Source organism: Condylostylus longicornis, unplaced genomic scaffold (genome assembly GCF_029603195.1).
Source record: "Condylostylus longicornis isolate FDR11 unplaced genomic scaffold, ASM2960319v2 ptg000040l, whole genome shotgun sequence".
NCBI lineage: Eukaryota > Metazoa > Arthropoda > Insecta > Diptera > Dolichopodidae > Condylostylus > Condylostylus longicornis.
Genome location: NW_026578009.1, coordinates 16,134,208 through 16,162,201, shown reverse-complemented (window position 1 = coordinate 16,162,201; position 27,994 = coordinate 16,134,208). Strand labels below are relative to the sequence as shown.

Below are 27,994 nucleotides of genomic sequence, written 5' to 3'. Positions count from 1 at the left end.
TGAGGAGTTTTAGGTGCGGCTTTTAAAATTGGCCAAGGAGGTTAATTGGTGCCGGTAGATGATTTTTGGGATTGTATTACATGGGTGTTATGGGGTGTTAATGTAAAGATTGCCGATGGATCCTCTTGTTGGCCTAGTGCATGGACTTCACTAATGGCCATGTGGGGACACTCGCTTTATTAATACTACTAACACTAAATTCCATGCCATAAAAAATATGATTATTTAATTTAAGTCACGTAACCGTCACTTTATTCGACCATTATGTTAACGCTTCTTAAGATTTATTTTCTGCTCAACTTACAAGTGTATTGCAATAATTTGACATATTTTTTGATGTTTTAATGAAAGTAATTATGAGATAGCAATCTAGTGCTTTTAGAAAAATTTTTTTCAGTTGTTCAAGAAAAAAGCCTTACTTCATAAACCTTCGGTTTGATCTGAACTTATTATTTTATAAAGAACAATATTGCTATCTACAGTTTCTCAAAATTTTGTTTTGTGTCATAATTTCTAAAAAATAAATTATGGGTAATTATGTAAAATTACAAATTAATAATTTAAACTATATTTGACACTTTATAAGAATAGTCTGAATAACTTAATTTAATTGAGAAATTTTATTTTAAGCATAAAATTCAAAAACTGTTACCCATAATACTTATAGAAACTTCGGCGTAATATTCACTTTTTGTTAAACATAATTATGTATTTTAGTTACGTACTATGTATTAATATATATTTATGTACATAATATGTAAATTTAAATTAGGGTTTAAATAATGTTTAAAGCTGTTACTTCACAATTAGTGGTTGACGATGAAATTTTAATGAATCAGATTTTATTGCGTATAGTTAATTAAATTATAATAAAAAAATTTATTGTAAGTGTTTCTATAATATACAAAAACTAACAATTATCAAAAGCAATAAATTTTCTTAAATTGTAGAAGCAAATAATTTCCCTTTCACTCTTGATGCCCTAAATGCCTATAGTAATAAACTTATATTATGCATATAAATAATATTATTAAACTGGAGAAACACAAAATCGATATTTCGGTGATATTTTAATTTATTCCCTCAAATGGTTTGGGATAAAAAAACTTTTGCCTATAGAAAAAGTTGTCTGAAATAATAATTTTTTTTTCATAGCTACATGGCTATATGGAATAATTTATCAATAAAACTTAGAGTTGAAAATTATTTAATTATTGTATTAAAAATTCCGAAATTGATTTTATGAGAGATGATGAAGGTTAATGACGCGATTAAATCATGAAATTTAAGCTTATAGAGTATAATATAAATAGAACGAGTTTCACATATTATGAAAAATAACCGCCCTTATTGTCCGCAGTGCGAGCAGTAATAATGTAATTATGATTCTCGTTAAAAACCAAAACTTTGTTTTCGGCTTCTGAATGTATGAGTAATTTCTTATGTTTAAGGGTACTCATAATGTAGAGGGCCCAGAAACTTTACCTTCATTTGTATCTTAAGTGAATCGGGCATTCTTTACAAAACGTTTGTTATTATAAACGTACATACAGCGTTAAATAATTTAGTAATAAAGGACAATTTCCACGTATCCAAAAAAAAAAATTCATGAGCTGAACACTTTACTTTGTTCTTTAAAACAATTAAAAAAAATTACGAGTATAAAAGTTGTGTTCAATATGCTAAACAAACGAATGCATAGAAGCGTTTTAGAGCGAAAAATATTTAAATAAATGGCCTTGAAAATTTTGAGATTTAAGTAAGTCAATTGAAATCGTTTCTAAAAATAACAACACTGAAAATTTGTATAAAAAATTTTGCTAAATAAATTTAAAAAGCAGATACGTAAAAGTTTTAAAGTTCAACTTTTATCTTAAAACTTTACCTTTATTTTTTATAAAATTTCACCTTTCCTTTTCTTATGATTTTATAAAATTCAATCAGAATAATAAAAGTTTAGACTTTTCCTGAATATTTAAAAATATTTTCTTCATATCGTTTATCCTATTTTTCCTGTAAAGAAAACTTCTTTAAATGTCAGCAGTCTATTTAAGTTGTTTTTTATTTCTTCGAAATTAGATAAATTTTGAAAATTTTGATGACTCACTAGATAAAAGTTTTAAAATTCAAATTAATTAGCGATCAGAACAATGTTATTTTTTGTTCAATTTATTATATTGCCCAAAAATAAAAAATAATCTTAAAAAAATACATTTTAATCTAAGCAATCTACATGCTCGTATATTAAAAGAGATTCTTAATATCTTGATAATCAAAAAGATTGTCTACTGAATAACTTATTTTGAGTCTTTTCTAAAAATATAAGGCTTATAAGAACGATTGTCATGTGTTTTATTTTCGATCCCTTATTTTTTTGAATTTCTGTTTTCAGAGCTCATTGCGATTTCGCCTTTTCAATTATTCTGTTCTATATTTTTTTACCGACCGTATTGTGTAAACAATAGGTAGGTTATGTGATGGCAACTATTTTTGCATATCGAGTTTTCGGTGGGAACGTACTTCTCCATAGTAGGGAAGTGTAAGTAAACTATTTTTAGCAACCTGTCGGTCCGTCGGTCTGTCGGTCTGTCGGTCTGTCGGTCTGTCGGTCTGCGGGTCTGTCGGTCTGTCGGTCTTTCGGTCTGTCGGTCTGTGTGTGCACGTGTGTATCTCAAGTTCTGCTGAACCGATTTTGATGAAATTTTATATGTAAGTTTATTTCCACCATGGCACGGATTGATCAACTTTTGGGATATATCAGGCCTCGGGAACTGTACTTTTTAGCGGGCCTGTTTTACATTTTTGAACATTTTGAAGAAAGTATTCAACCGATTTACTTGAAATTTCATATATAAGCTTTTCTCGACCGTCCACAAAAATTCCTAACTTTTGGAAGAAATCAGCAACTGGACGTTTACTACGGGCCAAATATACATTTTTGTGTATATAAAGGAACATAATTGACCGATTTCATTGAAATTTAATATATGAATTCCTCGTATTAAAACAATGAACATGTAAATTTTTTGGAAAGATCAGGGCTCGAAAACTGATTTGCGGGCCGATTTTACATTTTTCACAATTTTGAAGAAAATATTCAACCGATTTACTTGAAATTTCATATATGAGTTTTGCTCGACCGTCCGCAAAAATTCCTAACTTTTGAAAGAAATCAGGCATCAGCACCTGGACGTTTACTACGGGCCAAATATACATTTTTGCGTATATAAAGAGAAATAATTGACCGATTTCATTGAAATTTAATATTTGAATTCCTCGTATTAAAACAATGAACATATAAATTTTTTGGAAAGATCAGGGCTCGAAAACTGATTCGCGGGCCGATTTTACATTTTTTACCATATCTACGGAACGAATTGGTGGAATTTCTTGAAATTTGATATTTGAGTTCAGGTTAACTGGCGAGCATTTCTGGGAATTCGGGAATCACAAAGCGAAACTCCACTAAGAGCCAAATTTACATTTTTCTAGGTATGTTAGCTATAAGCTTACTAATGTCCTAAAAATTAGAAAGAAGTATTTAAAAGACATTTTTATAATATTCTGTAACCCTTTCACTTAACTAGACAATATACCACATCAGATTTTTGTTGATTTATGTAGTCACTAACGCTTCTATTATAAAAATTTGGTTGGTTTAATTAAGTTTAGGAAAAATTAAATTTTTCTCATAGTCCAAATGAATTCAACGCTAGAAAACTAATTTTTTACTTAGAAGAAGACAAACGAAAACAACACTGACAACAAAGTTTTTTTTCCTGTAGGTTTTACTCTGTAAACATATTTATGTAGGTATGTGTGCAAAATTAAGAACCCTTGTTGAATAAAATATTAAAAAATTGTTAACTTCTTTTAAATATATAAAAAATCTTTTTAAAAATTATTGTTTTCAAGAGCTTTGTAATTTTATTTATAGATTAAATTAAGTGTTTCTTAATGTTTAATAACTTGAAGTGTTTTTAAATTTATCTTCATTTCGAAGGATTAACTTTTTAAAAGAAGGCAAGTAGGAATATTTTAAGTACACCAAAAACTAAATTTTAAGGGAAATGCTGTGATATGTACGAGTATTAAAAATTGATTGTCTTAACAGTATAACAGGTGATCACAAAATAAAAACTTTTTACTTACTTTAATTTTTGTTAAACCTATACCAGACCCCTTTTAGAAGGTAAAAAGTTTATAAAATTTATTATGGTTTTTCGAAAACAAAAAAAAACAATCGATACCAGCTAATGAGATAAATCTATTCAAAAAAGAGTACGGGCAAAAGAGAGAAATTTTTATGAGTAAAACGATAGCGAATGTTGGTAAAAGAAAATTAGTGGAATGGGAATTGGTTGGTATTTTAGACCTGGTAAACATTACGCACGACAAGTTTTAATGAATGAAATTTTTCTTTAATAGAATATGGGCTCTGTATAATGTTCAGCTAATTCGTATGTGTTCTATTTGCTTTTTGTTTTAATTTCCCGTTTTTCTTTTAAATTATTATTGTTCTTTTTTTCTATTTATATCTTTCTTTTTACCCTAAATTTTTTATACCTACATAGCTATACATAAGTTTATATGTACTTGTACATATACATATTATATAAAAAAGAAAAGGCATTTAATTTTCTTTTAGGTTTTGTAATAAATTTTTCGCTAAAATTCGTTTAAATGTGAAATTGAGTTTGGGTGATAATTTTCATTCTTTTGTATATTACTTATTGTTGTTCATTATCCTTAGTGAAGGTTCACAACACAAATAATTGAAGCAGATAAAATTGTTGTGTCAAAATAATAATTATTATTATGTGATGGCTGATAAAATGTAACGCGTACGTTATTTTGTATAATGTACACAAGGTTGTTTATGAAGATGGGAAATAAGAGATAGAAATAGTAAGAGTATAAATAATAAGCCTATGCTATCACTATTGGTTAAATATTTATGTACAATGTGTTCTACATTAATTATATTTTAAGGCATAGACGATTATTAAACTACATTTATATATTTTTAACTATATACTTAATCGTAGGATGAAAAAAAAATTCTTATAAAATTTTTTCAATTAAATTTTACTTAAATTTAGAAAATAGTTTCAAAATTAGTTCTGTGCCATTTCGGAAAAACGATCTTAACAATTTAAACCTTTATTTAAATTTTAAACAGGGTTTATTTAACACAATGTTTTGTTTTTCCATTGTTGTCGCCATTATGTATTTGAATTTAAAAAAGACGCAAAACTCCTTTTCATAAAAATTCCGGGCAATCACTTTAATGCAAATTCAACACAAACTTAGACTTAGATTTCTAATTGAGGGCGTCCACCGCCATAAAATCTGAAATAATTAAAAGACAATTATTATTAATTAAGCAAGGAAACTTTTTCCGAAATTTTAGATTTTATAATGTATAATGTTTAAGAAAATTAATGTTTAAACTTTCATATATAAATTTTAAAATACTTTTCTATAAATTTATTGCACCTTCTTTAAAACTTTATAATGTTTCATTTAGGTTGTTTCATTTCAAAAGCACATAACTTTTCTATTATAATGGAAAATTATACAAAATTTTAATATTCAATATGATTGTGTTCGTTTTTATTCGTAATTTAATAATAATTTCTTTGTTGAAATTATTAAATGATATTAAATCCTTGCAGTTTGTTATAGTTTTAGTTTTTTTTTTTGAGGACTGGTGCAAACTCATAACTTTATTAAATGTCTGTATGGTTTTTAAAATAATATATTTCAGAACGAGGTTTGTGATGTATGGGAAAATGACATTTTTGATATGTGCGAAATGTAGAAAGTTTTCAGTAAAGTTTATTAATTTAGCTGGAATAACGCGCTACGGATAGAATCAGCATATTGAAACCAATGTAAAATCTGAATAATACCTTTATATGGTCTATAGTATTGTTACCTGTTTAACTAACAATTTTCTCACTTTTTATTTTGAATTCTATCAGAGTTTTCCTAAAAAAATTATTAAATACTTCATCAAAATTTTCTTGTCAAACGTAGAAAATAAGAGACTTATTTTATTTTAAGTTTATCTGATTAATTTATTGCCTATAAAAAATTTCCTGGATTTTAAATTTATGTAGGTGTTATTTGCAATTGTTTTACGGAATCTCAATTGTGATAAAGTGCTATATCATCATTATACAACGAACAATCAAATTTATTATGATGTTCATTATTATAAATTTGTAAATTTATAAATAGTCTTTAAGAACAGATTTTAAATAAAAATTTTTAAAAGCTTTTGTTCAAAATTCTTCTTATTTATATTAAAAGAGGATTTATAAGGATTTAAGAAATGAAGTTGTTTCGTAATTTATCATAATAACGTATTGAATTTATTGTACTTCTATTAATGTATACATTCCATTCGATTATTTATTTAATTGGGATAATTTTTTCAAATTGCTATAATATGTAAAATTTAAAACCATAATTTCATTACGTTAATATTGAGGAACAAATTTTAAAATCAATAAGATAACATACTAAATAATTCCAAATAATAGACCTTTTCACAAACACAGGATATTGCTAAATAAAGTGAAAAGTTCGCAAATGTTGAATACCATGTTTGTTCGTAAACATTGTTTAATTTTTAGAAATAAATAAAATTGGTATGAGTAGCGCAGTTAAATTATATTAACTGTTTTGCTTTTATAGAATTGTCAAAATTATATTAAAAATCCAATATTCACGGAAAATAATAGCTCTACAAAAATAGTTTTAGATCGCCTAAAGGATCACTTAGAAGACACAATGGAGAACAGGCTGACTTTCGCGCAGGATACTCCGCTTCACATGATATTTGTTGATTTTGAGAAGGCCTTTGACAGTGTTTATAGGAACCAGATTTGGATGGCTCCACGCAAGAAAGGAGTTCCGAGTGAACTAATTACTAATGAGGGCCATTTACAATGCCGTGAGTTGTCGGGTGCTGTACAAGAAGAAACTGAGTGAACCATTCGCTGTATTTAGTGACGTTCTGAAGGGCTGCATCTTATCACCGATTTTATTTGTTTTGGTGATTAGCGATATCCTAAATGCAGCGCTTAGCAACGTAAGGGGAGGTGTGATGTGGAACATGCATAGCTGTCTAAAGCACCTCAAGTATGCAGATGGTGTGTTTTTTCTGGCACAACTATTCTCCAACCTTGTCGAAATGGCTTAATCCCTTGAGCTTGGTGCTGCAGAAGCTGGTTTAAAAAGCAATGGGTCGAAAACGAAAATCATTTTTTGGCCCAACACTATCTCTAACGAGGACCTTTTTAGAAAAACTGGCCAAATGGACGTGGGCATTTTGATCAGGAAGTGTAAGTGGGAGTGAATTGGTTACATTTTACGAAAGACAGAGGTGTTGGTCGATCCAGGCAATTGTGGAGAAGAACAGTGGAAGCTGAAATGTCGGAACGTGGTTACACTTGGATGAAGCTAAATAACCAAATATCCAAAAACCGTGTTCGTTGGAAGGGAATTGTAGATGCCCTTTTCCCACCTAGGGGATCTGGATACCATTAAACGTTTACGTAAACAGTAAAATTTTAAATAAATCAGTTTTGACAAAAAAAGGAACACAAGGTTTCCTTCATATTATTTTGTTATAAGGATCTTTATCAATATTATAAAGTCGTTATTATTCCCATAATCAAAACATTCTTTGTCTCTAATATTAATATGTAGTCTTGTGTACACAAATTTTATCAATAATAAATCTTATATATTTCATTACTTTCACTAACATACCAATGTATTCTTAAACTTAAGCATAAACGAAATGACAAAAGATATAATCGATTATGGTTTTCAGATTTAATTTGACTTTTTTCATCAAAAATGTACTTTTTCAAGGTTATGCCATCTTTTCAAAGTTTGAATATCATTTCAATTATCACTTCACAGTTCTTTCTTTTTAAGTGTGTCATATTCTGACGATGCATTCAAGTAGAAATTTGAATATTTCTTTTTTACAAAAATTATTTAAGATCCCTTTAGAATACCTTCCATGGTACAGTTTTTTTTTGCAAACCAAAAAAGATCTTTAATTAGTTTAACTAAATCATTTTTTTATGCTATTGTGGTTTTAAATCATGAAATAGGAGATACTTAACAATTTCTGTTTCTTTTGTTAAAATTGTTCTTTAACTTTTAACCAATGTTTCGATTTATGTTCAAATCTTCATCAGGGCTAAAATAATAGTTTGATATGATGATGTTTTTTACAATATTTTATACATTTCTTATATGTATGCTTATATTAGGTTATTGAACAAATTTTAATTGCATATTAACATAATTGATACAACTCTCAGTAGCTCTAATCACTAAATTTAATAAAATTTTTAAAATCGTCAATTATTATTTTTAATAAATGGCATATAAGTAAATAAATAAATTAACACAAATTGTAAATGGAACAAAACTAAACTTTTACAAAATAAACTACGTCTAAACTTAAACTACGTTGTAACAAAAAAAGTCTGATGTGGTCAGCACATAGCCAACCGCAATGTGTATTGTCTAGTTAAATGAAAGTGACTTATAGTTAACATACCTAGAAAAATGTAAATTTGGCTCTTAGTAGAGTTTCGCTTTGTGCTTCCCGAATTTCCTGAAATGCTCGCCAGTTAGTTTCGGTAACAAATAGAACTTAAATATCAAATTTCAAGAAATTCCATCAATTCGTTCCGTAGATATGGTGAAAAATGTAAAATCGGCCCGCATATCAGTTTTCGAGGCCTGATCTTTCCAAAAAATTTATATGTTCATTGTTTCAATACGAAAAATTTAAATATTAAATTTCAAAGAAATCAGTTTATTATTTCTCTTTATATACACAAAAATGTATATTTGGCCCGTAGTAAACGTTCAGTTGCTGATTCTGTCCAAAAGTTAGGAATTTTTGCGGACGGCGAGCAAAGCTTATATATGAAATTTCAAAAAAATCGGTTGAATATTTTCTTCAAAATGTTCAAAAATGTAAAACAGGCCCGCTAAAAAGTGCAGTTCCCGAGGCCTGATACATGCCAAAAGTTAATCAATCCGTGCCATGGTGGAAATAAACTTACATATAAAATTTCATCAAAATCGGTTCAGCAGAACTTGAAATACACGCGTGCACACACAGACCGACAGGTTGCTAAAAATAGTTTATTTACACTTCCCTACTATGGAAAAGTGCATCCCCACCGAAAAATCGATAGAGGGGAGAGATAGGTAAAAATTTTCTTCTACAGAAATAAGTTTCTAGTAAAGATCTATGTTCAAAAATTTCAGCTTTCCATCTTCAAGGGTGTAGAAGTTTTGTAAACATGTCCACGGACGGACGGACGGAATGAAACTAATAAGCACTTTTTTTTCAAAAATTTTTTGTTTTGATCTATTGTTTATTATATTGGGGTTACCACTTGTTTTAAATTTTTAGAACTTCACAATTATAAATTTATAAAACGAATTTAAGTTATTTGTATCTATTTTGTAATTTATGTAGTTATTATTTAATTCTATGTGTATCATTTCGCTTATATTTCTTTTATATAACCTTTTCTCCCTGTCTATATTATTTATGTTTCCTTGAAGTGAGAATGATTGTGGTTACTAAAATTGTGTTGGACCAGTACTGTTTTTTCTGTTTTATTAATGTTTTGTATTTTTCAGTCATATTTATGTTGATTTAATCTATTTTTAAGATATTGCATCGTTTGTCCTGTATAGCACGATTCACATTCTTGGCAATTTATTTTACATATTTAGTGTGATTGATTCGTTTTGTCTTCTGTATCTTTTAGTTTTGTATAAAGTTTGTTTACTGTGTTTTTGTTGTAAAAAATTGTATTTTGTTTTTATTATTCTCATGTCAAAAAATTGTATTATTCTCCTTGTCTTTGTATTCCTTAATTATTTGGATACGAAAAATTTCGGAAAATTATTATTTCTCAATATTTCTTTCATTTTTTTATGTTTTTTGTTGAACTTGATGTTGTGGCAGAAAATTTAATATTCTGCCGGAAGCAGACGGTTTCAAGTACCAATCCGTGGAAATTGTTCTATCATTAATGATAATTCGAAAACTTTTCTCGATGTTCCAATAACAACAAGTGTATTTTTTTCAACATTTAAAGAAATCTTAAAAACTAACTTGGGCACAATAGCAGATCAGCGTCCAAGGTCATAGGTTGCCACAAATTAAGTTAAAATCTTTACTTTAGTAAAAAAAGTACTTTAGTAATTAGTAAAATATAATTAATTTAATAAAGATAAAATGCTTGATTTTTATTTGTGATACTTCTAAGAAATGTCTGAAAAAATTTAAACTGGTCAACTCATGTGTTAAGGATTAAAGGATATAGCTATGTTGGTAACAAGAGAGCGTAATTTTTTTGTAACATAATATACAAATCATTGAATGCTAACAAACATTCTAATCAAATAAAAACGACCACAAAATAATTTATTAATATTCTTTTTATACCTTAATTTATCGGGGTTAATATTATCCTTTTATTTTTCATTAATTCAAAAATTTCTAAAAATATCTTAATATTCTGCAAAAGAAAAGAAAAGTCGGAAAGTTTAATAATTTATTAAAGACCTTTCTGAATTTGGTAATATTATCATCCTTTTTATTTCGATATTTGATTAATTTCAGACAAATATGAGAAAAGTTTTTGCTTTAGCATCCTAATGTATTCATATGGATACGCCAAATGTAAATATAGTAAGGACAAACTTTGCTATCCTTTGATGTAAAGTTTTTCATTGTGTTGATTCTTTTACTTAGTGTTTGTTAGAAATTAAATCATTCATAAACTTTATCATTTATCCTTAAAATATTCTTTATTAATTTTACAAAATGCTTACAAATTCATGTACGAACACCGTAAATTGTTAGATTTCGAATTTAAGCATTAACATAATCATAACTACCTAATATTTTACCTTTGAAGCTTTAATTGCTTCGGGGAATGCTATATTTCCAATATTATCAAATGATGTTAAATAAACAGTAGTAAGATTTAAGACTTATTTTTTATTTTTTCAGCAATTTTCATAAAATTTTTCCGTCCGTCCATCCGTCCAACACATTTACAACACATTTAAACGCATTTACAACACATCTACACCTCTGAAGATAGAAATCAGAAATCTAATACGTCTTTTTTACTAGAAACCTATTTCGGTGTAAGAAAATTTTTACATATATCCCTCCTACCCAAAAAAATAATAGCTCCTCATAAGCCTTATAATACTTTTTTTTAAAGAAATAGCAGAAAAATAGAATCGGGTTTTTTCTACTGCGGTACAACATAATTAAATATTAAAAATGCAAAATGGCTGCTAATATTAACCGAAATCTGAAACCCTTTTTTTCGAATTTTTGATATCGTTTTTCTTCTAGACTAAAAGTCATCTAGGTCATCTATGTAAGTCATCTAGTCTAGGGGTTCTGACATTTTAAAGGCTTTTAGATATTATTACATAGTTATTTCGTTTGAAAAATTTTTTTCCAACTGCACCCCTTCTCAATTTATCGCCCCATGAAATTTGGAAAATTTAAATTTTCGGCACCTTATAAGTCCGAAATTGAAAGCTCGTCCAAATTTCAATAAATACAGAAAGCAAACGGTAAAAATATAATTATTTTTCTTAAATCACGCAATTAACCCTTGAATTTGAGTGTTATGTAAACGCCTCTTTAAATGTTTCTTGTTTTATTTTAAGGACTGCATACATTTTTCGTCCTAAATGTATGCAATCTTTGAAATATTTCTACATATGAATGAAATTAATTTTAATAACGTAATAGACTGTTTTAAAAGCAGTATTTTTCCTTGTTGGAGAGAAAGAAGCTACTTTGCGAACAATTGGTTTGAGTTCACTTTATTTTAAGTACATATATGTATCCTGCGTTGAATTATTTTCATTATTTTTGAATGTAGACTGTGGAACGGTAGTGCCTAAATTTATGAATAAATTGTATTATACATACAAGAGAGCAATACCAAACAATTTCGAATAGGTAAAAGAAATTAAAATAAAGTGTGAAAATATTGAAGAATAACAGAAATAAAATTAGGAATGCTAGTGACTTATCACTTTTACTTGTGGAAAACAAAAACAAAAGCCAAATAGCTTTCTTTATTTTTAAAACATAATTTAATCTTATGATATTACATAATATTTGCCTGATATTAATATTCGATGTAACATATTGCAATCATTTTATATGATTTCAACACAGATAGGACTTAAAGATATTTTTTTTCTTAATTTTTCAATAAGTCTTACGAAATAGCTTTAATAAATTCTAGGAAAAAGTTATCTCAACCTAATTTTGAATCTTAAAAATCAAAATAAATGTAGTCAATATTGATTTTTTTCTGCTTAAGAATTCATATCAACACTACAGTCGGAAATTACTGGCTTCTGAAATGTAATAATAAAAATATTACAATATAACGTGCGTATGTATGTATGTGTTGCACAACTTTGGATAATATATTGTAAAAATATCCGCCAAAGTCAAGGCAGAAATGGTAAAATGTCAAGGAAAAAGAAAAACGAAACATTTAGTGTAGATTAACTATATAACAGTTATGATAAATATTTTGGTTTTGTGATGAAATATGTATACATTATTGTATGTGTTGTAAAAATCTCCTTTGGTTATGGGGGCACGAACAGAAAAATAAATTTCCTTCTTCGTTGCTTTCGATTTAATGATAAAATTTTGAGCAAAAATTTAAATTAGTTCAGGAGTACATCGCAATATAAATTAAATACATGTTTTGCACCCGCAAAATTATTGTAAATTGCATTTAAAAAATATTTATTTTGAGCTTGTAAGTGTCCTGTCTGAAACTATTTCTGATGCTCTATTATTGCAAAATAATAGAGCATCAGAATAGAGTGCCCTGTCTGAAGTGGTACTCTATTATTGCAAAATTATCAGAATTCTCAGATGCTTACAAATCAAACTGCCATCATATTTTGAAATAATCAAACAAAATTTCTGAATGACGTTTTATTTGACTTGTAAACCCTAGCTAACATATAAAGATATTTGTGAATTTCGTATCAGTATATTTCATCAATCCTAATATCCAAAGGCTTATAAAATTCAACTAAATCAATGGTAGTTGTTTAATATATTTGTGAAAATTTGAGAGCTTTCTGTGAAAAAATTTGCTCAGTTAACCTTGCTTTTAGAGGTGCGACATATTATAGTGTAAATATGTAGGATAAATCACAATATAAGTACATACATACAAAATTTATGGATGTTTAAAAAAGTGAAAAAATTGAAGGTTTCTGTAATATCAAACCATTACCACAAATGTACAGAAACGGAAAACGTAAATAAATTATTTCCGCAATCTAGTTTGTTTTCATAAATAAAACAGGAACAGATACAGTAGAACGCGTCAACTCTCTGATACCCATTCGAATAAATGATTTTCAATGTCGGATATAATTAGCATACAATTTCATAAAATCTCTTGCTTCCTATATGTCTATAGTTCTATTCTATGCATATATGGTAATTTCCATATAAACCCATACAAATCTAAATAAGTTTTACTGAAAATGATGACCAAATTCGTTTGTTCAAAATTTCAGCTTTGTAGCTTCCATAGCTTGTGAGTTATGATCAAACAACTTATGAAGTTGTATGAAAGAAATATTGCTTAACTAAATTAATTAACAATTAATAGTGTTCAACTTTGATGCTTCCATAACTTTTTTAAAAATTCATTTTTGATTTTTCTCAAATATATGCAATAATTCTGTATAAATTGATACGGTAAAAAGAAAAATAGTTTTACGTGTGAGGGCTTTTTTTCTAACAAATAGCATTTGAATATTCAATAAAATCAAAATAGTTATACAAACTTTTACAAAATTTAAGATTTCTTTTATATTTTTAAATGATTCTTAAAGTTTTTTCAAACTTTAGCATTTTCTTACTTTTTCAACATTTCCTACTTCCCTATTCCATCATTGTTTGGGATTGACAAATTAAATTGTTAAAAACCCATTGCCGACGAAAATTGAATAATAAGTTAATCAAATAATTGCCTTTTATTTTTAAAATTAACAATTCAAAATCATTTTTTTTTTGTAACAATTGAGTTATTCAAATTAACTCAGAAAAGAGAAATCAAACTAAAGGATTTCACATCAAAACATTCTTCACCAATTTAATATACTTGTCGCTTCCCCTTTTTTAAATTTTTTATCCAAAATTTTATCCTTAAACACAAAATTAATTTTTTTTTTATTTTATGTAAAAAATTTTAAACTTTTCAAGTTGTGTTTTTGTTTTTGAAAATTTTTATTCTACAAATTTAAAATTTTTTCAAGGGTATTTATTTATAAATAAAGTAAGGTTCTTTAGATTTGCATGACACAAAAATTTTACAACTTAAAAACTTAAAAAAAATCTGATGTTATCAGCATATAACTGACCGGAAGGGAAAAAGTTGCATGAGATTATGAAAATTCCCTTTATTTAATTTTTTTCAAATTTAGCGAGCCCTGATATTGCCAAAATTTTTTTAATTTCATTGTCTTGATACAGCGAATTCCTGTATTAAATTCCAGGGAAATAGGTTGGTTATTTCTCTTTATATGCGACGAAAGTAAATTTGGCCCTTAACAAACGTACAGTAAACGGCACCTGATTTCTTCCAATTATTAAATGCTATCTTGTTGAAGCTGTTGAATTTTTCTCAAAAGTTATCAAAAATATAAAATCGGCCTGTTGTAAAAATCCAGTTCCCGAGACCTGACATATCCAAAAAGTTGATCAAAGTAAACTCTAATATAAATTTTCATAAAATCGCTTTAGCCGAAATTGAGGTATAAATCTGTATAGACAAACTGATAGACAAACCGACAGACATCTTTCTAAAAATAATTTTTTATGGTTTTCTCGGACTGGTTTATTTCAATCGAAATTCGACATGCGAAATTTGCATGCAATGCGGTCGGTTAAAATCAATAACTTTTAGAAAACGTTTTTTTAATTTAACAATGTCGGCAATAATAAAATCTTTGTAAACACCAAAATTAACAGAGTTTAACCCTTTTATATTGTGGAATACCTTTATTTTTTTTTATTTTTAAGAATAAATTAGAATACAAAACCGCGAAATCCATGTAAAATTTGAGAACTTTTCCATTCTAAACTAGAGTCACATTAAATTAGTTTACGTGCAAAATCACATAGCAAATTGCTTCATAAATCAAGAAATTTTGTTAAGATGAAAAACCATTTAAAGGGAAAAAAGAAGGAAGAACTTCATAAACAAATTTGATTTTGAATTGTTAAATCTTAAAACTTGTTGCTTCTCTTTCTTAACATTTATGTCGGAATTATGTATAGGCAAAAAAGAGGAGTATTACTAAAAACTAGTTCTCAGTGACAGATCATTTATAAGTAGCTTCTAGTGCCGATTTCAGTTACAAATTTTAAAATTTTAAAAAATGAAAAATTTAAATATTTTTGTAATTGTGTTGCATATATTATGTAAATTATTCATGTTCAAGCTTTGAACTAAAATTCTTGGAAAGTAAACCATTCCAGTGAACCTTGTTAAACCATTGTTTAAGTTGAAAAATTGTTTTATTGTATAACTTAAGATTAAGTTTTACAATAACATTTTAAAATTTATAGTGTAATTTGCATTCGGGAAAAGTTCAATGTGGTAATAATCGAGTAAAAAATTATTTTTGTGCAGACACATCTGCTAATTAATTTAGCGACAGAAATAAGTTAAGAATAATTTGAAATATTCATCAGGAAGCTATCGGAAATAAGTAATGTGCAAAAAAAAAATTAAATTTCTTTTCAGTATCCAAAAAAAAGTATACAATACAAACAATTGTGTATATGAAAAAATTAATTCTACTAATATTAGTGCTTAAAATAAAGCCACATTTAATAGTGATAAATAAAGAGAGTGTGCTTTCTAAAAAGAACTAAAATGAATTTAAACAAATTTCAGAATTGAGTTTGTGCAATAAATTGTTTTTATTTATATTGTAATTTTGCTTTACTCATATCGGACTTCCAAAAAATTCTCGTTCACTCGCCTATGCTAGTTCAGCACTGCCATACATACTTTAAAAATCTTCAAGGTCAAACTCAAATTTATATTTTCAATACAAAATCAAGTAAGGACAAATACATTACAAAAATATTTTATCCTTTAAAGAACGAGCAATAAATAACTTGCTGTTTTACACTGAACACATTTAACAAAAATATTCTGTGAACAAAATCATTGCACTAGTGTATTAAAGTTAGAAAATATTTTTCTAAAAGTTTTAATGTTGTATGTTTAAGCATTTGTTTATATATTATGTACATGTACATTATACAAAATAAATAAATAAATGCCTATTTTACTGTATATCCCACTATTTAATTATACGCTTACATTCTATAACAATGTAAATTAGATATTAAAATCAATGAGCAGATAATTATGTGCCAAAGCAATTTATTTTCTAAAAACAAATTTGTTATACAACTTTAATGCTAATTTTATGTTAATGAAGATTCAATATCTTAACATATCATTCTCATATAATAATTAATTTAATTATTTAAATAGAATACAAATCCATATATTAAAGTTTTTTGAACAAGAACTTAAAACAAATACATTTACACAATTTTCTAAAACCACATGTGTATTTGGATATCAATGTCAAAAATGTACTCGATCAAATCCATGGTATTTAAAATATTATGTAATGAATTTCAGTTCAACAGTGTTTACAATAAAGAAGTTATACTTAAAAAAAACCCTCCAGTTAACTTAAAATTTTGAATAAATTTAAAGGAATCTCGAAGCGATTCAAAAAGAAAACTTGTTATTACAGCATAAACATTGAATTATAAAAGGTATAGGAAATTTATAATTTTCAAAATTTTGTAGATTCGTAAGGAAGAGAGGATACCGAAAAATTTTGCTCCTGTCAAATAAGGTGTAGAAGGAAAATTAATTACAAAAATAGCGATAAAAGCAATTCCAATTCAAACTTAATATTCAATGCTGAATTTTTTTAATTTTTTACTTTTTGTGAGAGAACTCTCTGCATACTCTTCAATTATAAAAGGTAATATATAAGTCTTCAAGCTCATTTTTCCATTTACAGAATTTATTAAATAGCCTTTTGTGAGAATGAATTGTTGTCAAAACTTCCATTTTTATGGTTTTGGATGGCAATGTAATTTAAAGATTCATGTGATGTACGAGTTACGTTCATTTAGTTCACTTTACATTAGAAGTTCTAATGTAAAGATATTAAATTTTTTATTAAATTGAAGAAGTTTTATCTTTGTAGAAAATTTGGAATTACAAACGATTAAATAGATTCAATTCACACAAAAAATGAAAGCAAATAAATAAAGGGGACATTCAAAATATTTTTCATTATTCAGCATTTTTAAATATGAAGCTAAAAAATCATTGTCTGAAAAATGAGTATATAAATATACAAAAATTCCTTCTTCAATTTAAATCATTTTTGTCACGTATTTCATACAGTTCGGATAGATATAGAATAGATTTCGTTCCATTTATGAAGCCTTTGACCTTCAAATTTCAATGAAAACAAAAATATTAGGCTTTAATTTAACAGGCATTTTAATGAATTGAGAAGAATGTTGAGTTTTATATTGTATAACTATATCACACAAAATTATGGAACTCTTCCAATTTCAAAAATGTTTACAAGTTTGAAGGCATTTAAAAAAGGATTGTTATTTACAGACTTTATAAAAAATTATAGAGCAAATAAATCAAGTACGGTATATTTTTTGAAATTCTATACACATATCTGAAAAATGAGTCTATTTCAATAATCGAAAAAAAAATTGCGTGTTAACTTCAGTACAATTTTTTAGTGTCCAATGAGATTTTGTTGAATTCCTTAAGTAATTTTTCGATTAGTTCATTTATACTAGCTATAATGGACAATAAATAAGAAAAAGGATTACTTAACTACTTAAGAGAATCCTTGTTTTTTCAATATAACACTTTTTTTTTTATTCCTACTTCGCTTCGGAAAGGAGCATAGGTCTGATGCACGATATTGTAGATAACTATGAACCAGTGCCTTACGTCATTGAGTTTACTAGGTGGGTGACGAGCTAACCGTCACTACTATACAATATAACACTACTGTCACATAAATATTTATTAAAAAAAGGGTCTTGCCACTTTTTCTCCGATAAGTTTTTAATAAAAATCCAAAAAACAATTAAATTGAAAGTTTATAAACGATTTGAAAAGGAATTTCCCAAAAAGTTATCATACAATAAAAAAATCAGAGCATTCATAGACAAATAGAATACTACAATTCTCAATTACCGTTTTTGTATTCTCACACAATTATGACTACATAAGAACGCCCGTTATAGTATTTCTATGGAAATTGGAATCTTAAGCTTTACCTAGCGTTCATTAGTTCAACTTTATTCCTTTTCAACAATTTCATTCTTCTATATACTTTCAATGTGAATTTGGCTTATTTATTGTAATGTTGTAATCTGTTGCGTTCTGCTATTTTTTGTTGTTTTTGTATTTTTTAATCTTTTCTTAGGATCTGAAGAAAAATATCAGAACCTTTTTTAATAGTTTATTTTTATAAATGAGCTTCCATATGGGTGTGTATGTAAATTTCATATAATTTTGTGTATTTCTGTATGTAATTGCTAAAAAAAACCGCAATAAAAATGTTATACCTTCAAAAAAACGAAGGGTATAACATTTCTCAATAGATACAGTTAAGACATGGTTAAAATAATATTATTTGATACTAATTTTATTAAGTCAACCAAAAAGAAAATAGTGAGATGTGCACATACATAAATGTATATATTTGTTCGATTCGATTCAAGTAATACAATCATATTACGTATCAGCCAACGCGCCTAAAACTTACGAACTTAAAAGTACTAATAACAAAATACCGTGTACTCGTAATATGAGAAAATTTTATGCATGTACAGGCTATATTTGTAAAAATATTCCATTTTATTTAAGGAAAGAATGTTTCTCTTTAAAAGAAAAATTCACCAGACTCTTTAATTTACTTAACTCTACTTTTGTATTAGGTACATTAAATTTGTATAGATTATATTATGTAAAATGTAAATTTTGAAGGTTAATTTTCATGTTGTTAAATTTTTACATGAGAAAATATTGCTTTTTATTTTTTTGAGAAAATTACAGCAAAGGAAAAATTAATTTAGATGGTTTAGATTAAAACTGAGAAAATAAATTTCACATTTAAAATTATTATTACATTTGTTACAGGCACTTAAAATCTACCAAATCGATCTTAAAGAATAAGGTAAGCTAAAAAGTTACTCAAATCTAACTTCAATGTTTTTTGATTCAATCGTATACAAAAATATTCTGCCAAAAAAAAGTTCACTTAGGTTTGAAATATTTTCAAGATCCTGTACTATGGCGTATAAGCTTCAAAATTTTGCTTTAAACATATTTTTCTTGATACTTACCCTTTAGCAGTTTTCATTTTATTAATTTATCCATACGCTATTCCTAAGTCTTCAACATTTTTATATACATACATGTATAAAAAATTACAAGCGCATTGGTTTTTCACAATTTCATTTTTGAAGGAAAATTTTTTGAAATTTCATTTTAAACCCCTAATTTGACCCAAATTTACATTTATTCTTTTTCAAATCAATTTCCGTTTAAAAAGGGCTTCGGGAATTTGATGGTATGTTTTTCTTTCCCTATAATTTTAATTTTTTTAATATCCTTTAAATTATTTGACCAGAAAATCTCCAGAGATGAAGAATCAAAAAACAAAAGAAAATTTTTGGAAAGAGAAGAAAAACCTCAAAATACAATATTAAATTAGGAAAAACAAAATACGAAAAAATTTATAATTAATGAAAATTCCTGTACATACCGAAGCATCACCGTGAACCAAAACGGTTTTGGAAGTTTTCTTTTAAAAAATGTTTTGGAAAAGGATTTAAAACAATCTTCCCATTTTTAATTGTTACAAAATGATGTTTTAATTTTGAATTTGCCATACTTTACGAGAAAAATATACATGTATATAAACAGACATGTGTATTTGCAAATTTCATTTATAGTTAAAGTTATAATACACGAAATATTCCGAAATAATTGAAATAAACAATTTTAATTAACATAAATTATTTGAAGACCTTTGAACATAGACCATCAATGTACATAATACCCGTACATGCTAAACTTTTTCATGGGCTCTTACATTAAGAATTTTTGTACAATAATTGTTAGCGAAAATTCGTTTTTATCTTGATTGATTTTCACCAATTCAATTTTTATAACTAAGTTAAGATATATTGAAAATATTTTTTTATTCCTTCACTTATATTAATCATGTTAACGTTGAAAAACGGAATTTAAATCAACTCAGAACGTAATATTTTTTAATTTAGGAACGGAAATGCTTTGTAATGTACAGTACACTTTATGAATTTTAAATCGCTAGAATATTTTTAAATTTTCATTTTTTCCACGTTTAGGTGGCAATAAAGTATAATGTCAGGTTTTTCAACTCAATAAAGAAATGTAAAATTGAACGCAAGACTTTGTATTTTTTTCTTTTTTCTTATACAATTTCTATTTAGGAATTTTGAAAGAAATTTTTCTTAAGAAATTACTTTCACTTTAATTTTCCTTCTTCTCAGTAAAATGCCAATGAATCACAATTATTAATTTTCGTAAACATTTCTCATTTTTAAATTGATTTTTGGTTTAAATGTAATCAAACTAGAGGGACGATGGTTAAAAATTTTAGAAAGGGATGAAATTATTTTTTACCTTTGTAAATGATACAGGATGCTAAAAATAATTAGACTTAGTAAAATACTTAGTTTTACGAGTAGCGGTGGTATTATTGTGTAAATTTTATATTTCATTTGTTTAATGGACGTAGAACTGTCCATAATACGAGTAGATAAATGTGAATAAACTATTTTTGGAGAGATATAGGTTTGTAGAATCTGTAGGTCTGTTTTTTTACTGGTTCGGCTGAACCGATTTTAATGAAAATTTTTATCTGAATTAACTTCCCAGAAATTCATGATCTGTTCTGCTGGAACTTTAACTTTACAAGATTTTGTATCTATTTGCAAGACTCCTACATGCTTTAAGATAGAAAGTGGAAATTTTGTATTTAAATAGATCTATGACAAAAACTTATTTCTCTATGCAAAAAAAATGTTTACCTATCAACCAACTTCTGAAAGTTATAGTCCCTCAAAATCCTAAAAATGTCACTTTTTGACTTTTTATTGTGTCAGGAAACAAGTTCTAAATTCTACAAAAGCAGTAATAATAAGTAAAGGCAAGACAAGGAAAGGCAAATATTAAAACAAAAAATGACCGTTCAAATAAACTTTTATATTAAACTCCTTTTTTAAAATGATTGATATTGGTTTTTTTCTAGGCGATAATATGCGGAAGTCAGAAATTTAAGCAACCTTTATACACTAATAAATTTCGATAGACGAAATCTTTTTTCAATATCTTGTTTAAGAAAAAAGTGATACTATTGGTTGGATCCTACTTCATTAATAATTATTTTAATTTTTCAATTATATTTGCATGTCAACAGAAACGTATCATTGCTTAAGTGTATAGAGCATGCGATTGCAAATAACTTAATACGCAAAAAAATGTTCAATATAAGATTTTTTAAGTAGTTATCACATTTATATACTATTATATAATATAACCATTATATAATATAACACTTTATTTATATAATACTTTAACATATATTATAACATAAAGCTTATCTACACAATGTTAACGAAATAAATCAAAATCTTCTGTTCTTTTTTTTGATATTGAAAATAAATTCTTTAATTCGTACTTTTGGACAAAAATATTAAATAACAGAAATTCTTCGGGATTAAACAAACGTTTGTTTACAAAATATGTATATACACACATTTAAATAATTTTCATTTTACGTTCCAAAAATTTTATCGTTTTTTTATGGCAATAGCCATTAAAATAAATCAAATACAATTTTAAGTTTTGCGAAATAATTCGCTAAAGACTTACAAGGGTACATAAATATTATTCAAAGCAGTGTCATGAGGAAATGTGAAAATACGACCAATGCAAAAATTATTCATAATTTTGCAATAAGTCCCTTTTGCCTTTATTTGTTTCCTTTTTGGAAATGTTTATTTACATACCCTAAAAAGTCGAATTTTTTAGATGGTTTAAATTTTCTTTATGCTTTATGAGGCAGATTTTTGCATATATTAAATATTTTGATTATGTGCAAGGGTTTTTTGTGAATATGGTATCTTTCCGATTTTGCGTTTTGGCAAAATTTTTTTTTCAATCCCTAAATGTCTTTGTTTTTGGAATTTGTCCCCTGATAAGAAGTATTTAAAGCAAATACTATGTTTTTAAGTACATGATTACTTAAAAATATTTTTTTGGTTTAAACAATTTATTGCGCTTTGATAGACATAAAAAGAAGAAACATAAAAAGCATTTACTCTTTTAACACTTAAATTAAACACAGTATATGGGTGTAATTACAATAAATATATTTTAAGTCAAGCTATCCTGATAAGCCATGTAATCCTAAATCAAACCCTGGTTTTGTAATATATCCATTTATGTGACAGAGGCCAGCGTGTACTTACTCTACTATTCTATGTCAATATAGCGGGCTTTCACCCAAAAGAGTAATCAAACAATTTAACCAAAGTAAGTTAATAAATAACCATCTTTCTTCAATAGCTTATAGTTCTTTCTTCAATAGTTTCTCATTTAAGATAAGGTTATGAATTTATGAAAAAGTTATAAATTTTCCTGGAATGCCAATACTTTTCGAGGAATTCTAATGCAATTGCATTTTTGCCCATATCTGTTGAAAAATAATAAAAAAATTTGTTTGAAATTTAATGATCTAGAATTGTTTTGAACAAAAACAAATGAACTAAGAACAATTTCGGGAATATCGAATTTCGGAAATCGAAATTTAACTAGGAATCGATTCTACGTTTTCGAACATATCAATAATTACTGGCATTTCTTGAAATATTACACTTATGAATTGTTTGCCAACGAATCTAAATAACAAACATTTTTTGAAAATTGAACTTATAGAGAAGAAATTTTAAGATGTATGTAAACTAAAAGCCTACAATCATTCTTAAAATATAAAATAACCATTTAAGTGTAGTTTACCTAAACATTTGTTAAAAAACTTTCTCTTAACTAATAAAAACAGATTTATTGGAACTTACATTATTCAGAGAATACTGACCATATCAGATCAGATTTCCTTATAAGCAAAAATAATAGAAATATATTGTGAAACACTTTTGTTGAAATAGAAAATTGAATTTGTAACAGTATTTGTAAGCACGTATCACAAAGCTGACATATACCTCGTGAGATTATGCACTCCGTGAGTCAAAAAGTCCTCCGCCTACTCTTAAATGGAAAGCGAAAAAAAAACACCACTTTCACAGTTTTGTTATTTTTTTCCATTCTTTTTTTTATTGGTTTTTTTTTTTATTTTTTAACTTTCTCTTATCTTATTTTCTTTCCTGTATCCAAAATAACTTTTTAATTGTTTCAATAATTCCTTACAATTTGTTTCAAAAATTTAATTTTGAACAGTTCTTTTCTAATTTTTGGTTTTTTTTTGTTCTCTTCTTTTTATCAGTTTTTCTTTATGTAATAAAGTTTATTCCAATTTACAAAAATCATTTTATTATAATATTTTAATTAAATTTTCCTTGTTTTTTTTTTCCTTTGAAAAGTTCATATTTTTTCAAAAGAAGCGAAAAACAAAAAAACTACACAGCGTTTCAAAAAAAATTATATACTTCTGTTTATTTTATTCACAACTTATGCAGTTGGAGGTTGTTCTTGTAATTTTTTATTAAAATCTTTATACGATTACTTTGTATAAATATGAAAATTCTTTATATATAAATCACGATTTTTATATTATTCTTAATATACAAAATAATAAAAGTTTATGTAATTGAATGTTTTAATGCTCGAATGCCAAAATTTAAATAATTAATTAATATACAAATAAATTTAAATCAAAAATGGAAAAAAAAATTAAAAATTTTAATAAAAAATATTTATTTTTTTTTTTTTGTTTTTTTTTAATGTTAAAATATTTAAAAAGTTTTAATACATTTTTTTTTTTTTTTTAATTTAATGTTTTATAATTTTTAAATTTTTTTTTTATTTTTGATTTATTTTTAAGCTTTTCTCTCTTAGTAATAAATTTTTTTCGTATGAATTGTTCAATTCAAAATATTTTCAATATAAATTTTTTTCATAATTAGCTATATACATACATAAATTTGAACAATCCATTCGTTCGTTAATGTGTCACAAATCAAATTTTTTCACAAAAAAAATATAATGTAAAAAAAAAGACAGAAAAAACATTAAAATTTTGAAATGGCTGACTAAAAAAGAAAATGGAGAAAATATTTTCAACCATTTTGTTTTCTTTATTCGGTCCATTTCATTTGTGGTTAGTTTATTAGTTCATTTTTCAACATTAAAATTCATAATGATTATAAAAGGTTTTTGTTAATTATAATATAATATTTTGTTATTTTCGTTATTTTTTTTATAATTTGATTAAGATAATATTATATTTAAAATAATTAAAAATAAAATATATATATATATTATAATTAATTTATTAATAATAATTAAGCTTAACTTAATTTAATTTTTTTACTCTTTGTTTGTAAGATTTTTATAATTATTGTGGTGTTATTCCTTAAATTTATCTTTTTTGTTTGTATTTTGTTCTTTCTTTATATTCTCCAGCATTAATTTTATTAAAATTAATAAAAAAAATATAAATTATCGTTTTCTATATAATATAAAATGATGTTTTTTTAGATATATATATATATATATACAATTTACATATATATATTATTAAATAAAATTCTTAAATTTTTTTTCATTTTATTTATTTTTGGTTTTTCCTAATGAAGCGTTTTAATGAAAAAAGTCTTAAATTTTACATTTATAAAAAAATATAGCGAAAAATAATTGTGAATAAAAAAATATTATTTTAATATTTTATAATATAAAATGTAAATATAAATATATATATACATATATATAGCTTGATATATAAAAATTTCTGAACACTTTATTGTAAAAATATTTTTAAAAACTATAAAGAAACAGACTTATTGATATCAAACCATAAAGTTTTAGACCCCATATTTTCGATTTAAAAAAATATACACATATATTTATTGTAAATGGAGAATAAAACGATATGATCTAAATTCTCTGGCCAAATTTACTGAATATTTGGCCAAATAAATCAAAAAATATTTTTACATAGTTTTCAAAAATATTTTTAGAAAAAAAAATTAATTCGATTTTTTAAAGCATTTTGAAAAATTACTCTACATAAATAGCTAGTATGAATTATTATCGTTTATTAATTTCATATAAATCCTAAGATAAAAAAAAAATAAAATAAAATTCGAAAATTAAAAATTTAAAGAAAAAGGCAAGTCTTATAAAAACTAAAATAAAAAAAAATTCTTCGAAGAGGACATCAACATTTATTTATCCTTCTCTGATGTTATTCTTTTTGTATATTATTTTTTTTTTATTTGAGGATAAAATAATAATTGATTTACTATGTGCGAAATTTGTTGTTGTTGTACACTCGCCGCCCCGAATTAACTTATTTTTACATTTGAGATAGCTGCCATTTTCCGACCGAGAATCCTGTCAATTTGAAGTTTCATTTGTTATTTTTTAACTTCACTTTGTTGATGATTTTTACAGGTGATTTTGAAAAATCTTCAATTATTTTATGATGATGGTATATCGTTTTTCTTTTTTGATGATGTTTTGTTGTAACAATGCAAAAAGAAACTTTTTGACATTATTATCTTTTCAAAGATATTGTTTTTTTTTTAAAATTGCGGTAATTTAATTTGAGCAATTTTGCTAACAAAATTACAGGTGGGCTAAAATAAAGAAAATTAAATTAATAATCTCAACACAGTAATTTTAACTTAAATGCATAATAAAAATTAAATTACATAATATTTATAATCAAAAATAATGAACCAAATTGAAAAATCAACTTATTGGAAGTCAGAGGTACGTTTAAATGTCTTTGTGTTAGAAATACGTATGCGTCATTTATTGATCGCTAATAACTATTGAACATTATGAAACCTGTAAAAAATCTGTCAATCAATTTAATTTGATTTTAATTTGCTCAATTTCAGACAATTTTTCTCTACAAGTACATTTAAATCGAAAGTTTGATTCTAAAAAACTATACTGGAGCCAATATATTATATGGTTATTTTCTCCATAAAGTTTAATTAAATAAATAGAAATAATAAATGCTTCAAAATAAATTTGCAATTGGAGCTCAATTATTACTAAAATTTTAAAGAAAATATAAGATATTAAAATTAAGTTGTATGTTCAGGGTATGGTTAAAATTATTGCAAATTAATTGCATATAAGTGCAAACGTACATCTGACCGCACAAGTGTAATACGTACTAATATTTTCTTGTATATTCCGATAATTAAAATGTTTAGGATAATTATTAAATTTTATTGAGGGAACTAACACTAACAGGTCATCTAATTAATAATAATTTGGGGGAAGTAAGTAAATTATGTCGAAAAATTAAATTTATTTATTATTTTTTTTCGATCTGATTTTCACTTTATTAGAAACTAAATAAAAATAAGTGATTAACATTATAACACTATATTAAAAAACAGGGTTTTTACAAAATCAAAACAGATTATAAAATAAAAGAAATTAAATTATTCCAGTGTTGAAATAATTGATTTTCTTCATGTTTTAAAAAAATTCAAATATCTTCAAATCTAAATATGCACGGAAAAATAATGCAATAGTGTAATACTCAACATTGCAACACATCTATGTTTAAAGTCAAAGTATTTTAAAATTGCAATCGTAAAATGAAAAAAATAAGATAGTTTTTTCTAAATTTTACTAAATTTTGTAATTTTAAATAATATGTACAAATCCATACTATAAAAAAGGACTGCATCCTATGGTATAAATTCTTAAATTTCATATCCATAATTCATGTCATTGTTAGGGATATAACAATTTATATCCATATATGCATCAGAATTAATCCAGATTAAAAGCAAAGAATAGATGTTTAAGAATTTACACCTATATATGAAGTTTTACAAACCAATGCATATTTTAGTTCCTAACAAAATACAAAATTTAAATTATTGGGTTCCTAATATTTTTAATGTTACCACTGTGTTACACTAAAAATATCATGAACCTAATACAACAAACCATTGGATTCTTAATATTTTAAATGTAAAGGAATCATTGAATGTAAATCATTGTGAAAGCAATCATTTGTAGGCTTCGAAATGTCAAAGTATTTGTACTTAAAAGTAAAATTTCAATTGAAAAATTTTATGTCTTTTTGTTTTGTTCTTAACATTAGTAAAATAAATTTTGTACTACTTTAGCTACTAATAGAATTACAATAATTACTTAAATGACAACTACAGTTATTAGTAATTTTAGTATTACTAGAAATAATAACAATTAATTTACTACGATTTACTGCTATTAGGGGATCATATATATATTTTTTTAAAAAGGAAGTATTTTATTATTATGGGGGATTGAATTAATTCTGCAATGTCGATTTAATTGCTGGATGAAGTAAATTTTCAAATTAAAACCACGGTTACCAATTAAAACAAATATAAGGGTATTTCTTAGTTCTGTATTACAAGAACAATGCATTTGCAATTCCTGCTGTACTTGAAATTCCATTGTGTGTGTATGTGTGTGTGAAGTTTTATTTCACAAAAAACTATCTTAAAAGCAAA

At 25.7% G+C, this 27,994-nt stretch overlaps 2 protein-coding genes across 5 annotated transcripts in view; one reads left to right on the top strand and one right to left on the bottom strand.

The window, feature by feature from the left end:
• Nucleotides 1–27,994, top strand: part of LOC129609587 (soluble guanylate cyclase 88E) — a 133,313-nt gene that overhangs the window by 23,853 nt on the left and 81,466 nt on the right. The window lies entirely within an intron of this gene.
• Nucleotides 23,583–27,994, bottom strand: part of LOC129609588 (uncharacterized) — a 47,110-nt gene continuing 42,698 nt past the window's right edge. For all 4 annotated transcript variants that reach the window (XM_055521595.1, XM_055521593.1, XM_055521596.1 and 1 more), the window contains one exon: nucleotides 23,583–26,101. Coding sequence is in view for 1 of the 4 variants with exons in the window: in XM_055521596.1 (XP_055377571.1) it covers nucleotides 26,091–26,101 (11 nt within the window). In the remaining 3 variants the exon portion in view is untranslated. The remainder of the gene's footprint in view (nucleotides 26,102–27,994) is intronic.